We start from the raw sequence: 14521 nt of genomic DNA on the forward strand, positions 1-14521 counted from the left end.
GGAGAAGAGTCAAAATAGGACAGTAGAAGCAGTGCCATGGTTAAAGTCACATTGCAGATGTATATACACAGTTCCACCTAGGATTTGTGGCTAATGTAATTCTTTATTGGAAGGCTTTGACCTTGTTATGGATTCTTGGCAGCTTTTCCCCACTCTATTCATTACTAATGCAAGCTGTCAATCACTTTAGTTCTGCTTTGGCATAGATTGTGGCTCATAGGAGTTAGCTCTGTCATTCTTTTTATTTCTTTCATCTTTACTATCCTTTTTTATGGTCTTTAAAGCTGGAAGTATAAAAGGGTTATATGTATATGAAAAAAATCTGTTTCAGTAACTATCAACCTTGTTATAAACAGTCTTTGATTAAAACAGTTACTTTTGAACACAGTAAAATGAGGCTGTGGCTTTTTACATACAACATCTTGTAAATTACCCTCCCCCTCAAAATAAATCAGAGCTCCTACTTACATTACAGTGCTCAGGATTGATACAGGCAGATCAGCTGCCACATCCTGAATAACATATTAGAGAGGTTTTCCCTTTCCATGTGTTTTGAAATGAGAGAGCTATCATAAGTGATGTCTTACTACACGTGCTAATGTTAGCTGAAGCAACAATTTCCACACCTTATTTCATTTCATTGACCTGGGTGCTGATTAATATTTTAAAAGCCTTGATACAGGTTTTCAGCTCCTGTGTCAACCCAGTCTTTGAAAGTTTAGATTTTAATTCTACCAGCCTGACGTTAAATAATTTAATACTAACCAATGGAAAGGCAGTGAACAAATCATCCAGAGCAATCCTTTTCTTTAAAAAGCAATCTAATGGTAGGCATATATAAGTTTGAAGATAAAAATATGAACAATTCATTATTGAAAAAAAATTGCAGCTCCCTTTCAAATTAGAAGAGAATATTACTTCCTGATAATGGTGTAAGAATAGAAGAGAAATAAAACTTTGTTATTGAACAGTTATGGTATTAAATTCTGACACTAAATATTAATCTGCTAGGTGCTGCACTATTATTATCTGCTAGAATAATGAAACACCCTTTTTAATGCAGAATTCAGTGAGTCCAGCAACTCCAAGTAATGCCCATCAGGTTTGCAGTTTTTCTGTAGAAACAGATCCAAAGGAGAGATTGGGCTGGATCTGAACAACTCCAGAGGGTTTTTTCCTCTCTCTCTCTCTCTCTTCAAATAAAATGTAGGGAGTGGGACAACAACAGTATCCAAATAAGAGAAGTGTTGCTTCTGCTCTGGTAGATGCTGCAGTGTAGTTGAGTGCACAAAAGTCTTGCTCAGATCTGGGCACCCAATTTTCAGTGCCCTGTGCAATCAGACTCTTTGTTCTCAGGAATTTGCATTTTAAATAGACAATCCAGATTAAGGATAGGCCGCATAGCCTGTCTTTTACACAGCAGGAACTGTTGCACAGCTGTATTTTCTTCTCAAACAAAAAGCAAAATTCATCTCAGTCCCAATGCAGTGCCTCAACAGGAAGATCAACTACTCTGTCAAGTTTGTAGTCAGTTTTCCAGCATAGACCTTGCTATTTCCAGATTTCATTGGTTGAACTTTCCCTAAATATAGGCTTGTGCAGTAAAGCAACCTTTGTAGAGTGCTGCTTCTAATGGAAAGACATTGCCAGCCTGGATGTACTGTTGACTCACTGGTCAGTTCCCATCTACAATTTCCCACTGTCCAGCAATGCTCTGCTCTCTCTGAGTTTACATTTTGATTTCTGAGTAGAACAGTGAAACAAGTGGCCTATTCATCATTACCCTAAAAAGGAAGGGTTGAATGAATAAACCTATTGTTGGAGAGCACCATCTATTTGCCAAATTCTCCTCACAGCAATTAACATGACTACATCTAATTGGGAAAAGGTTCAGGGAGATAGCTAAGGACTTGTTAGGAGGTTTTGTTCCTTGATGAGGTTTACTGCTGTAGTCAGAATTATAACTTTTTTTAACATCTGTATTTACAAGATTAAAAGTTTATTATTTTTCTTATTAGATGTTAATGAGTTGGAGTACTTCGTACTATCTTTGTTGTAGCTACCAGGTTTAATTTTGAAGATCGTTTATAACAACAGTAGAGTAAACTATATGTTGAAAACAATATAATGGTCCAGATGTCAACAAGAACAAAAAAGTATAAGCCACACATCAGGCCTTTGGTTCTCTATGCAGCATAATGATACAGCCACATAATAATGCCATGTCTGCTTTAATTGGCTTTTGAAAAATAACCCATGAATTGGAAAATAAACAAACTTCAGGGTGATTTGGGCAGATGACCTCTACCAGTGGACTGCAGTAAAAGATGGTTGGTGTGTGATGAGGTCAGTGCAGCTCCTCACCTGGAGCCATCAGCAGCCACACACCTGCAAGTCCCAGCTTGCAAGAGCTCAGCAGGAGCTGAAAAATACTCCAGGTACTGATGGTACTGGTGTTTGTCCCCTCCTTCAAGGCATTTCTCATCTCATACTTTGTGGCCATGCTGTGCACAAGCATCAGGGACTGGGGAAATGCTTGCACTGCAGAAGCACAAGAAGGGAGATGGGTGTAGGTGCTGCAGAAGAGTTTCCTTCCAGCTGGCTTGCAGAAGTGCAGGTCTCCTCTGTCAGAAGGGGTCCCAGCTCCCCAGTCTGCAGGCAGCTGGATGGAGACACCCTCCTGGTGACCTTAGCAAGGGACAGAGGCCTGGCTGCCCTTCCCCTGAGTGGGGTGTCACCCCAGGGCTCCCATCCCCAAGCACAGGAGGAGCTCCTCGGGAGAGGGGTGAGCAGCCACTGATCCATCTGGCCTGAGTCATGGGCTCTCCCTGCCAAGTGATTCTGCATCTGTGCCCCCAGCCTGCTCGGGGCTCTGGGTCAGGGCAGAGCATGTCTGGCTGCCCTGCAGGACTCTGCTCAAGTGCTCAGCAAAATGAGAACAAACTTAAAAGGAGGGCAAAACTGATGTTTCTATTAGCTGTAGAGAGGCCTTGCACTTAGAGAATGTGACAGGCCCACACTGAGTATGAAGATGACTGTAATACCTCTGCTGTTTGCTTTGTGTGTTTGCACTGCAAGCTCTTTGGCCCAAGGACTGTGCCTCATCAGGTATTTACACAGATCCAGCACAGCGGGTCACTGGTCTCAGTAGGGGCCCCCAATCTCAAGTGATAATAATGAACTGGCTTTCTTCTATGTGTTATTTACCCAAACAATGCTGTGTTCCATTGTGCAGCATTGTTTTTATTAATTTTTTTTTCAGTTCACATGATATAAAAACATTGTCCACCCAAACAGTGAAGAACAATATGAGTGCTCATCTCCTGCTGGGAAATAAAAATTCAATAGTTTCAAATATCAGTCCTTCCTGCCCCCTTTAGTCACTTTGAGGACTTGGATCTGATGATAAAATGCTTTAAATCCATTTTAAACCTTGTCTGGACTGGCATTCCTTGTCTGGATCTTAGCAACATAACAAAGCTTGCTTTGAAAGTCTCTTCAAGAGGCAACCCCCAGTTCATGCAGTTGAAACCTATGTGAGGAAGGCCAGTTTATTTGTATAGCAGCTGCTTGAATTGCAGAATCTAGCCCAACATCTTTCAAAACATGATTGAACTTCATATCTGCAGAAATCTCTGGAAAGAGTGCAAAACCAAGTATTTCTGAACTAAGAGATGCATTTTATTTAAGGAAAAAATCACAAAAGACAATCTAAAATATCTACTAAACTTATTTTATTGGAAGCAAAGATTCATTTTTACACACTTTTATGCTTTTGTTAGCTTGTTTGTTAAATGTATGTATACCTTTTTCTTCTCTGCTGAACTGCATTGTAAGAAGTTGATTGTGCTTGTAACTATGTACTAGATCTATCTTTAGTATGGTGAGATGCTAGGAAAGGCATTTTGGGTCTTATCTGATTGTTTTGCAAAGCATACACAGTTGCTCTCAACCCAAACTACATGATGAAAATGAATGCTTCTACTTTAGTAATGAGGATCAGCAATGATGCCTTCAGCCTGAAACTGCCCAGTGTAGCCAAGGCATAATTTTATTATCCCAGATGAAAGAAAAATATGACCTCATTGTGTTTTGTATGAAAAACATTATTTTGAGCCTGTCTGGTTCCTGCATGCTTGCTGAGCTGTGTTACTCAGTAATGTTTGGCACATGGTAGCTTTTTCTGAGTGAGGCTGGTGTGCAGAAAGAAAGAAAATAAGGCCAGGTTGGAGCTGCTATCTATTTCCATGGTTTTATTCCTGCCCTTTGAGTTCTTTGTCAGACAGTTGCAGTCTGCTCCAGAATGACTCCTGTTGTTTTGTGAGCACATCCCAGCTGCAGTGTTACTCCCAGAGTGCTAAGAGAGGTAAGTTGTGTTTAGAGGTGGGAAAGGTCCAGCTGGGGCACTGCCTTTCCCTTCTTTGATCTAGGATAAGAGTTGTTACTCCGTATATCAGTTGTCTTAATGAGAGCAGAGCATGTCCTTAGGCAGATGTGCACAGCTGTGTGTGCAGCCCCACACACACCCCTCTGTGCAGAGGTTGCCTGGGCACAAACCACTCCAGAGAAGCTCTCAGATTTAGGGGGAAAGTTGTTTTTAAATTAAAAACAGTCTTGTGATAATTCTATAAATAACACCTTTTTTTTCCAAGGCTGGGGCTTCATTCTGGCATTACAGAATAGAATTACTATGTTTGCCTCCTCAGTCTGGGAATCCTTGTGGTGTTTTCTATTTTATTCTTCCTGGAAACATTTGCAATGAAATATGAAAACTCAGTTTTCATCTACTATTAGTGTTTTCCAAGTAAAAAATATAAGACCAAAATTACTAGATATTGATGAGAAGGGCAAACACTCCTACAAACACATTTTATTTTTCTCCACTTTTCTGTTTCCTTGTTTACTGTAAAAATGGCATGAAAAATGTGTTTTCTTGTACTTTCTTGAGCTTCACTAAAAAGAAGGGATAAAGGAAGAAATAAAAACGGTTTTCAAAAATAATTTTATTAAGTACAAAATGTAAGATCCATTTTAATTCAGTGGTTAGTTTTCCATAATACTTTCAGAAATGCCTGTATGTTTTCATCATCTGCTCTTTGAATTGCCTTCTATGTCCAGTTGAAATTTTCTAAGTAGCTCTACTTGAGTCAGTTGAGTAAGGAGCCACTGAAAGAATTAAAAAAATAAAAAGTGTATGGACTTAATGAGCAACAAAGTCAGTGATCTGTAGCAATTACCCAAGTGAGTAATTTTGTTTCATTAATGCACCCTAAAGCACCAAGCTGTTTTGTCAATGGGCACTGCAGGGCCATTGCCAGGCTCAAAGAGACAGTTTTGTTACCAACCGCGGCGCAAGCGATAGGTTTTACCAACAAGGAGGCAGAGAAAGTAGCTCAGTGTAGGAAGAAAATTAAAGTCCATCTATTATTGTCATGGAAGCCAGTGGCAATGCTTGTGAAGATTCTAGCAGAGCAGGGTCGCCCATCAGTTTGTTCTGGCTTTTCCTTTTTTGCCTTTTCCCCCTGGCTTTTCCAGTTTCTTGGTTACTGTGGTTTTTTAAGAGGGCATCTTGATGCACCGAGCATCATGGTTTGAAATGGGAAGGAAAGCATACTCCTGGCTTAGTTGAATTCTTCTTGGAGGAAAATAGAAAAGCAAATAGAAACAGAGGCAAAGCTGTGTTATACCTTGTAGGCACCTCTGGATCACTCAATATGGGACACACACAGTGTATGATATATTAAGGTGAAGTATTGAATATCCATAAAGGCATACTAGCAAATGGTGTCAATTTTCAAACACTTTGCTTTGTCAGCTTCACAAATTTAAAATCAATCATCAAAAAGTCTCTGTATAGATCAGCTGAAGAGACATATAACCTTATGGTTATCTCCCTGACGAAAAAGTTGAAATTAAAGATGAGTTTATAAAGAGTCAGATTGGCAGAATTCTGTAGTGCTAAAAGCTGGGGTCGTCTGACCTCTCAGATTAGAAACAAATGATGAGGAGAAACAAAGACACACAGTGCACTGCTAATAAATACATCTTGGAGGACAGTTGAACACACAGAAAAATAGATTTCACAGAGAAGCTTATTTTCAGCATGAATGCTATTTTCTCACTGCATTATCATAAATATGAGAGGGGAAAAAAGCTATAAATAAAAAATTCTCAGACACTCCCTGGAGACTTGTCAAAAGTACGTAGTTTTTGTACACTGCAGTGTAAAAGTATTCATTAAAATTAATTTTTAAAATGTCCTGTCCAATATTAGTTGCCTGATGTCCTTCTTTGATCATAAATTATAAATGAACTGGCAAAAAATGAAGAAACCATGATTCCATTAATGAATTATTTAAGTGTGATTGTTAGTTTTTGCAATCATAGGCCTAATAAGCTCAGGCTTATGACACCGAAATGTTTCTTACTGGAGGGTGATGATGATGGTAATGCTGTTAACATGATCAATGTGTCCTATGAGTCACAAAGCCAACCAGTTCCTTGGTGGCTCCGTGGTGGCCCAGCCCCTGGAGGTGGCACAGGTCCCTGAAGGTGGCCCAGGTCCCTGAAGGTGGCCCAGGCCCTGGAGGTGGCATGGCCTCTGGAAGTGGCACGGCCTCTGGAGGTGGCCCAGGCCGTGGAGCTCCCGTGGGCCGGCAGGAGAGGGAGGTGACACTGAGGACATTCGGTGGGGTTCACTGGGCAGCAAAAAGGCCAGGAGCACACTAAGAGAGGATCTTGTCCCCCAGCAGCCTGCCAGTGCCCGTGGCACACGCTGCTGGCTTGGCCCACTCCAGCGGCGGCTCCGGCAGCTCCAGCGAGTCCGAGAGCAGCTCCGAGTCCGACTCTGACAGTGAGAGCAGCTCCAGTGACAGCGAGTGCAACGAGGAGTCCCGCAGTGCCACGCCAGAGGTGAGCCCCCCCTCAGCTCTGCCCAGGGGGGAAGGGTGGAGGGGAGCAAAGCCCCCTCCCTGCTAGGGAGATGCTGGAGTTCTGTGCTGTTTGATGCTGTTGACTTCTTTTCCCTTTGCCTTTTCACATGTATGACCCACATACTCATTCTAGCTTTTGGAAGAATCTTTCTGGCCTACATTTGAGTTGCTTTAAAGAAATATTTAGATTTTTGCCAGTAGCTAGAGAAGATTTTATTGACACAGTATTCAGCTGGGACTAAGGAAAGGCAACATGACAAAACTATCTCTTTAGGGACTAGCTAAACTTTTTAGTTGTATTAAATTTCTCCAGGGCTATGTTGTAAACCAGATAAGGAAGCCTAATTAACCATAAATACTCCATAAATACTTCCATAAAACTAGCAGTCACCACTAGTTGACTGAAATAAAAGGGTACATTAAAAAAGTTCTCTTTTAAAGGGAAAAGCACTGCTTCTGTCTGAGATTTGTTCCTTGTCATTCTTCAATCTGCAGCCCGAACCCCCCTCAACAAACAAATGGCAGCTGGATAAATGGCTAAATAAAGTGAACCCCCACAACAAGACCATCATCAACAATCAAAATGAGCCTCACAGCGAGAGCAGCTCCCAGGCCCAGAGCAACCAGCAGGCTGAAGGGCCAAACAAAGGGAAGCTCAACAGCAGCCTGCCCCCGACCGATCCCAAAGACCGGGCAATCCTCAGTCCCATCCGAGAGAAAGCCAAACCACGGGTTGCCCAGAAAACCCCAGAGGCAAAAAGCTCCAAGCAGAAGTCACCTGCTCATAATGAGCCAACTTCACAAAGGACTACTGGGAAAAAGCAACCCAAAAAGGTAGAAAGGACTTCCAGTGTAGAAGAGTATAACTGGCCCAAACCAAATAATACCAGCAACACTCCCAAAGAAAAAGACACACAGGAACCCCCCGAGCAGCCAAAGGTTCGAACTAAAGCAGCAGTTGGGAAGACAGCTCCAAGGAAAGAACCACGAACTAGCACAGGTCTCACTTCAGAGAAGAAAAAGTACAGAGGCCCCAGCAAAATTGTCCCAAAGTCCCGGGAGTTCATTGAAACTGATTCATCTACTTCTGATTCAAACACAGACCAGGAAGAGAGCTTGCAGGCCAAGGTGCTGCCAGCCTGCACTGGGTCTGGCAGTGGTGTCAAAGTGAAGGACTCTGGCAGTAACATCCTCAGCGTAAGTAGCTTAACCAGCAATGGCAGCAACACATCCATTGACCAGACCAGCAATGACCTGGAGGAGCAGCTCTTTTCTCCTATCCCAATCGTACAAAATGAACTTCTGTCCCCACTGAGAGAATATGAAGAACTCAAATCTCTGTGGGTGAAAATAGACCTTAGTTTACTCTCTAGGATACCTGGACAGGAAACTTTTGAGACCACGTCTGTGAAAAATGAACCAAGAGAGGCAAATATGAAACACAGGCGACCATCTCGAGAGTCCCCCACCCCAGCAGCTGAAAAACCCTCCACAAAATCCAAAAGGAAACACAAGGTAAGTTATTCTCATTGTTTAAAGGAAAACTCTTGTGTTTCTGAGCACCCTGGAGGTCAGGACCAGAGGCAGTGATTCCTCACTGCACCTGCAGCCAGGCTGTGGGGAGGCATCACAGCACTGAGGCTTTATTGGCTTTACAAAGGACTGACATTTACAAGTGCACTACAAATTAACATCAAAAACTAGCAAAAAGCAAACCCCAGCTGAAAAAATCAATAAACAATGTCTTTTTTGAGATTTTTCTAACAAGTTTTTCACTGTATTTGCTCACTCACCTATTAGTTTCCAGTGTTCTGTAATCTGCAGAAAGTGATGAGTTCGTATTAGTGCAGTTTCAGCCATACTCAGAAAATGTGACTTCTATTTGGAAGAAAGGGGTTTATTGTCTGCAGAATTAAGGTGTTTTCACCACTGATTTAAACAGGCTTCATCAAAGTCAGTGGAATGGTGCTTGCTTATGCTCCTGGTGAATTTAGTTTTTGTATTGTTTTGTGGTATGAACAAATATGATACATAGAAATATAATTTACTTAACTAGCTGCTTTCTCTGCACAGCTTCCCAAAAAACAAATATATTTTGACTGAAGGCATTATGTTTTATCATGTGTTTCATGTTATTTATGCCCAAGGGTATCCTACCTTGTGGGATATGACATTGCACTTCAAACTAAATGTGTTTTCAGAAAAAGAAACTGAGGTTTTATATCCTAAATGAATTTTTGTAGTCAGTTTTTCCAGCTGAAATGCTTGTACTCTGGTCTGCCTGTGAAAAGTCATCAGAGTGTATTTTTTTATACTCCAAATTTTATAAATCATTGTGAATATTACTTCAGCTGTCTGTTTTGGAGGACTTCTTGAAATCCTGAGTTTGAGGAGTCCAGTGATACAAGAGAATTAATGCAAGACAAAGACAGACGATGCCAGGCAGACACAGGGTCTACACCCCTGCCCAAATGAGTCACTGCATGGGCTCCTTCCCTGCTGAATTAAGTGAAAGTAATCACATGAGTAAACTCAGCAGGTTTTTATTCAATTTATATTCTAGCTGCACACTACAGAGATGCAAGAAAGGAGAAAAAAAGAGGAGAGGGATGTATAAATGTCCATACTTATGTATGTCTAAGTACACCAGGGTGCATATTAATTATACCAAAAATAATTCTTGCTGGGTAGCTTAGTGGAGTGTCTGTATCATGGAGAAGGAATCGTGACTAAAACACAAGGATAGTATTGGCAACTAAAGTGAGGGCTTTCAGGGAAGAAAAATAAATAAGAGGGAGTTATATGAAAGGTGTAACCTCATCATTTTCGTGACTGAAACTTTGAATCAGAAAGTAAGAAAATGGAGAATCTTGCTCTGGGCCTGTGCTAACATAAGCTGGACTCTGAATCAGCCCCTGTAATGTTGTAATGTGATTGTTCACTGCTACCCAAGAAACAAGCCAATTAGGGTGACTTCAGGGTACACCAAGAGTTAAAGCAGGGTAGAGAGAGACTAATTTCTAAATCATGCTATTAAAAGATTTATTTTAGCCATCTACTAGTGGACTCGAAGACTGATAGGAAGGTTGCAGTGACAGAGCAATAATCAGCTTTGTTTGTCCTGGTTCAGGCACAAAAGTCATGCATCAGGGAGTCTTCCAAAGCAAATTTCAAATGAGCTAGTGCTGTTAATGACTACCCCAGCTCAGTCCTCCACTCCTAGTCTTGTGAGGAATACTTATCCAGAGAAGTTTTCCCATCAACTTCTATTAGGTCAATGAGTAAAAGCTATTTACTTGAATAAGGTTTGGTGCTATCAAATCATTACATCTAAATTATTAATTAAATTCTAGTGCACTACAGAAGATAACTTTAGCACATGAGACATTTTGCTTCCTAATTACCTGCTATGTCACTTGTTATATAACTCCATGTCCTGGGTTTGGAGCACGTTTAGCCCTGATTTCAGGTGACTTTCACTTCTCTTAGACCAGCAGTTCAACTGCTGCTATTGTAAAGGAAATACACTGAGATTCCATAGGCCCTCTGGATGGCCAGTGAAGCTGTGCACAAGTGCTGGCTCTTTGATGCTCTGCCATGTTTTGTTACAGCAGACAGAAAACCTGGACACCTTTGTGGAAAGCAAGAAGCAGCGCCTGGAGGAGCCTCCAGCTTCCTGTCTGCTCCCACCTTGTATCTCTCCAATTCCAAACCACAGAATAACCAGCACTAAAGAGTAAGTGGATTTTTGACATCACATTCCTGAGGGATTTCACAGTACTGTTCTGTAAATATCTTTGCTGTAGAGTCAGATGGGGTTTACAGCCCATCAGCATAAGCAGCACAGCCTTGGCATTCCCATCCATGAGGAGCCATGTGGCTTTGGATGAGATTCATGCCTCCTGCTGATGGCCTGCAAGACTTCAGAATGCTGCCATAATCCTGGTGTACTCTTCAACCTCCCTTCAATGTTCTTTCTTGCCTCTATTACCTTGAACCTCTGTGGACAGAGAATCCTGCTAAAATTGGGATTTATTTGATTGCCTGGAATTAATTTTTTTAAATCATTTTCATGAGAGACAGTTCCCAGTTTTACTGAAAAAAATAGTGACATTGCCTCTTTGTTTTACCTGTGTAAACAGCAATGCCAGGGGCCACCATCCCAGGTGTCTCAGATGTGCTTTGTATCTCAGCAGATACACCATCCAGTAGTTTGTGCCTTTCAGAGTGTCTTTCAGAGGTGGCTATAATGCTTGAACAAACAGGTCCCACATAAATAATGATTCTGATTATAGAGTCACAAGGTTAACATTCTATAAATAGCCAAAGAGTCCAATTCCCTTTTGTTATTTCGTGCTTTTATGATTTTGAGATGAGATGCTTCTTTCTGCTTTGCACTAGGATAAGCAAAGAATCAGAATCATAGTGTGCTTCTAAAAACAATTTGAGGATAAAATAGGTAAATTTTGATAAAGTTCAAAAACAAGTTATGAAACAGCACACTAATTTTAAAATCCCTGAAGAAAGGTTGAGCATCATTTTATTTATTCTGGTGTCAATAAGGAGTAACATCACTCTGTGAATTAGCCACTCATTCAGCCACTGAGAAAATCAGAGTTGGAGTCTGGAAGAGGAAGATGAAAATTACAGTGGGATCTGTAACATGTTGCACATTTGATAAACATCATGATGGGTGTTGCCTAATTGTCATTGCTGGATATACAATGAGCAGAGATATATTGCAGAGGGAATCAAGGATTATGCATCCCCAACACCTCCACAATCCATTAAAAAAAATCTTTCTATTCTTGTCACCATCAGGCCCTAAGGATCCACCCCCAACCTGATGTTTCTTAATTTGAGCTTGTTTTCCAGGTCGTTAATTTGATTCCTCAGAGCTTTCAACCCTTGGGTATTCTCTGTTAAAATGTAATTGTGTCCATCAATAGTTATTTCCATATACTAGCTTTTCCTTTCATCTGCCTGAAGTTTTGAAACAAAATTTTCTGACTATTTTTCCACATCAGTGAGACCTGGATGACACTGCCTTTGTTGTTACTACTGTTTTCTGAGTTTGCTTGAAGAAAATGCAATACTTTTTTTGATTCAGGTTTTCACTTCAGGTTTTCAACTCCCATAGACATGCAACTGATCATGTATTTCCCAAAAGATCAGGGAGCTGGATGAACTGTGTGAAGAAAATTTCCCAGAAATTTAAACATTCATTTTTAAGCAGTCAGGAGTGATTCTGTTCTGCAGAAGATTGAGTAATTTTTTAAGGAGAGGCAGAATAAAGTCCAGTGTTCAAGGCCATGGGGGAAAGTAACACTTCAGGGGTAAAAGGTTGAAAGACAGGCTTTGCCATTTGGCTTTTTATTCCCAAAAGTTCTAAGTTTCCTTTTAGAACTCTCTATATAAGGACTTTAAGAAATGAGGGTGAGTCAGCTACAGGTGTGATGATGATCTTCATCTCTTAAGGAGGTGTTAAGTCCCATGGTGGATGTTGTCACTTAGTAGGAACCTTAGGTCTCTCCTGTTAGAACTTGATCCCTGTGCCAATAAGCCAAGTTCCCCAAGGCAGACACGAGATTTTTATTAGGCTTTTTTAAAGGTACAAGAGTGTTTTGACAGAAAAACCATGATCTGGGCCAAAATTTGGAGGCATTCAGGAGTCTGGAGCAGTCAGCAAAAGACAGGTCACACCTGTGCTTTCACAGCTCCCATTGCCTGCCTTGCTGTGGTTGAGGCACTTGGGTACATTTCTCTTTAATCTCCCCCTAAATATATGGGCTCAATAAAGCAAGCAAAGATGGACAATTAATCTTTAAAGGGTGACGTGTCTAATAAGGGCCATTATATGCCTAATTTCCACAAGTTTCTGGGACTACATGTACTCTAATTTGAGTTTAGAAATTTCAAATGGTCACTTGTGAACTTAGAAGGCATTTGCACTACCAGAGAGTTTTGTATTGTGTAGTCATTGCATAAGTCATAATTACCTCTCTGTTTCTTCCCTCATATATTCAGGGGCTGATGCCTTTTCCAAAATCTGACCTGACCCTTAAAATATAGTGTTCAAACTATTGCCACTGTATTTTCCTTATTTCTGGTACTTACAGCAAATGAAGGAATAGGTGTTTCAGTGTGTTTATAGGAATACATTGAAGCACTTCTGTGAAGCTGAATTTCTGTCAGATCAGCTGCCTGCTTTGCAGCAGAGGATTGCTTATTTATATTTAGTTCCTTGACAGAGAAATTTCAATTTAAGCATTAATTGTATGTGCTGCTGAATCCCATTGATATATGAATATTTGATTGGTAGAACCAGTCCAGGCAGAGACTGGACTCACCAAATACTCACCAGTATTTGGCTTCTTGTGGCAACACGTTTGTAGCAACAGGGAATTATTTGCTGATGCAAACTGTGAGTCAAACTGTGAGACTTGCCCACCATTTAGCAGGCATGCTACAAATCTGTCTGAGGCAAACATTTCTGCATTTTTGTTTTTCAAAATTTCCCGTTCTCTTTTGTTTTCAACCTTTAGCAGAAGATGCACCTCTCCTTGGCAATACCTATTAGTTGCTCCCTTGGGTAGTCACAGCAGCATTCACTGGGGTTCTTTCATGGCACAGCAGCCTTCACATCTATGACAATGACTTCAGCTCCATTCAGGTGTTGCCATATGGCCCAGGCCAATGTGGGAGTGACCTTTCCCTGTAGAGCCCTGCAGAAAGTCAGATACACCTTCAATTGCAGCATTTCTTTGTGGGCCAGGGGAGGAGAGGCAAAGGAAAGCCAGGTTCCTGGCATAGACAAAGCCTGGGATGGCTTTGTGTCACTACCAGGCCAGAGATAGCACTGCATACCACAAGGAGTGGATAAAGAAAGGGCAAAGAAAAGCAGCTTGAAACATGAGAGTAGCTGGAAATTCCCCCTTCTTCATGCACTGACCTCTTGTTGCTTGCTTTCTTGCTTTCTTCCCTAAAAAAAACACGCTGGAAAAAAAAAGCAGATGGGGAACCTTCTCCTTCTTTGATAATTGGCCTGTTTTAGACACAAAAGATTAAAACCCTGCAGCCAAAAGACCATCAGTTCTGCTTGTAGTTTTTCAGTGCACTTTGTGTTTCTCCCTAGATTTTAAATAATTTTAACTAACAATCATGTCAGCAAATTAAACCATTGAGTCTCAGTAATTATTGCAATAAATTCATTCAAAATTGGCGATTCCTGCAATCAAAGACCAGTTTCTTAGGCCATTAACAGCCCAAAGCAAAGTGACAATCTGGTTAACTGCTGGTAACAACCTATTTCATGGAGGTTATTGTTAGCATAAATGCTTTAGTGTAAATCTGAGGGAGGTAACATTGCTAAATAAATTATCAGCTTAATTCCTGCAAAACTTATAGAATTAAGTGGGCAAGGGAAAGAAAAGAAAAAAAAAAACCCAACAGAAAATTAAAACTCTATTTATGGGGGGGGGGGGAGTTAAACATAAATTATGTAGAAAAAATATCCTCTAGAGCCTTTTGTTTTGTGGTTAATTCTTCCAAGTCACAGAATGATTTATGTGCCGGAGTTGAGTAACTGC

At 40.9% G+C, this 14521-nt stretch overlaps 1 protein-coding gene across 5 annotated transcripts in view; it reads left to right on the forward strand.

Moving 5' to 3' along the window:
* The window catches only part of AFF2 (ALF transcription elongation factor 2), a 329969-nt gene that overhangs the window by 282028 nt on the left and 33420 nt on the right, over nucleotides 1-14521 (forward strand). For 3 of the 5 annotated variants that reach the window (XM_074551555.1, XM_074551559.1, XM_014265341.3), the window contains exons 10-12: nucleotides 6750-6912; nucleotides 7428-8447; nucleotides 10544-10668. In XM_074551555.1, coding sequence (XP_074407656.1) covers nucleotides 6750-6912; nucleotides 7428-8447; nucleotides 10544-10668 — 1308 coding nt within the window. The remainder of the gene's footprint in view (nucleotides 1-6749; nucleotides 6913-7427; nucleotides 8448-10543; nucleotides 10669-14521) is intronic. The other 2 variants (XM_074551557.1, XM_074551556.1) reach the window with 2 other exon arrangements.

Source organism: Zonotrichia albicollis, chromosome 14 (genome assembly GCF_047830755.1).
Source record: "Zonotrichia albicollis isolate bZonAlb1 chromosome 14, bZonAlb1.hap1, whole genome shotgun sequence".
In the NCBI taxonomy this organism is placed as follows: domain Eukaryota; kingdom Metazoa; phylum Chordata; class Aves; order Passeriformes; family Passerellidae; genus Zonotrichia; species Zonotrichia albicollis.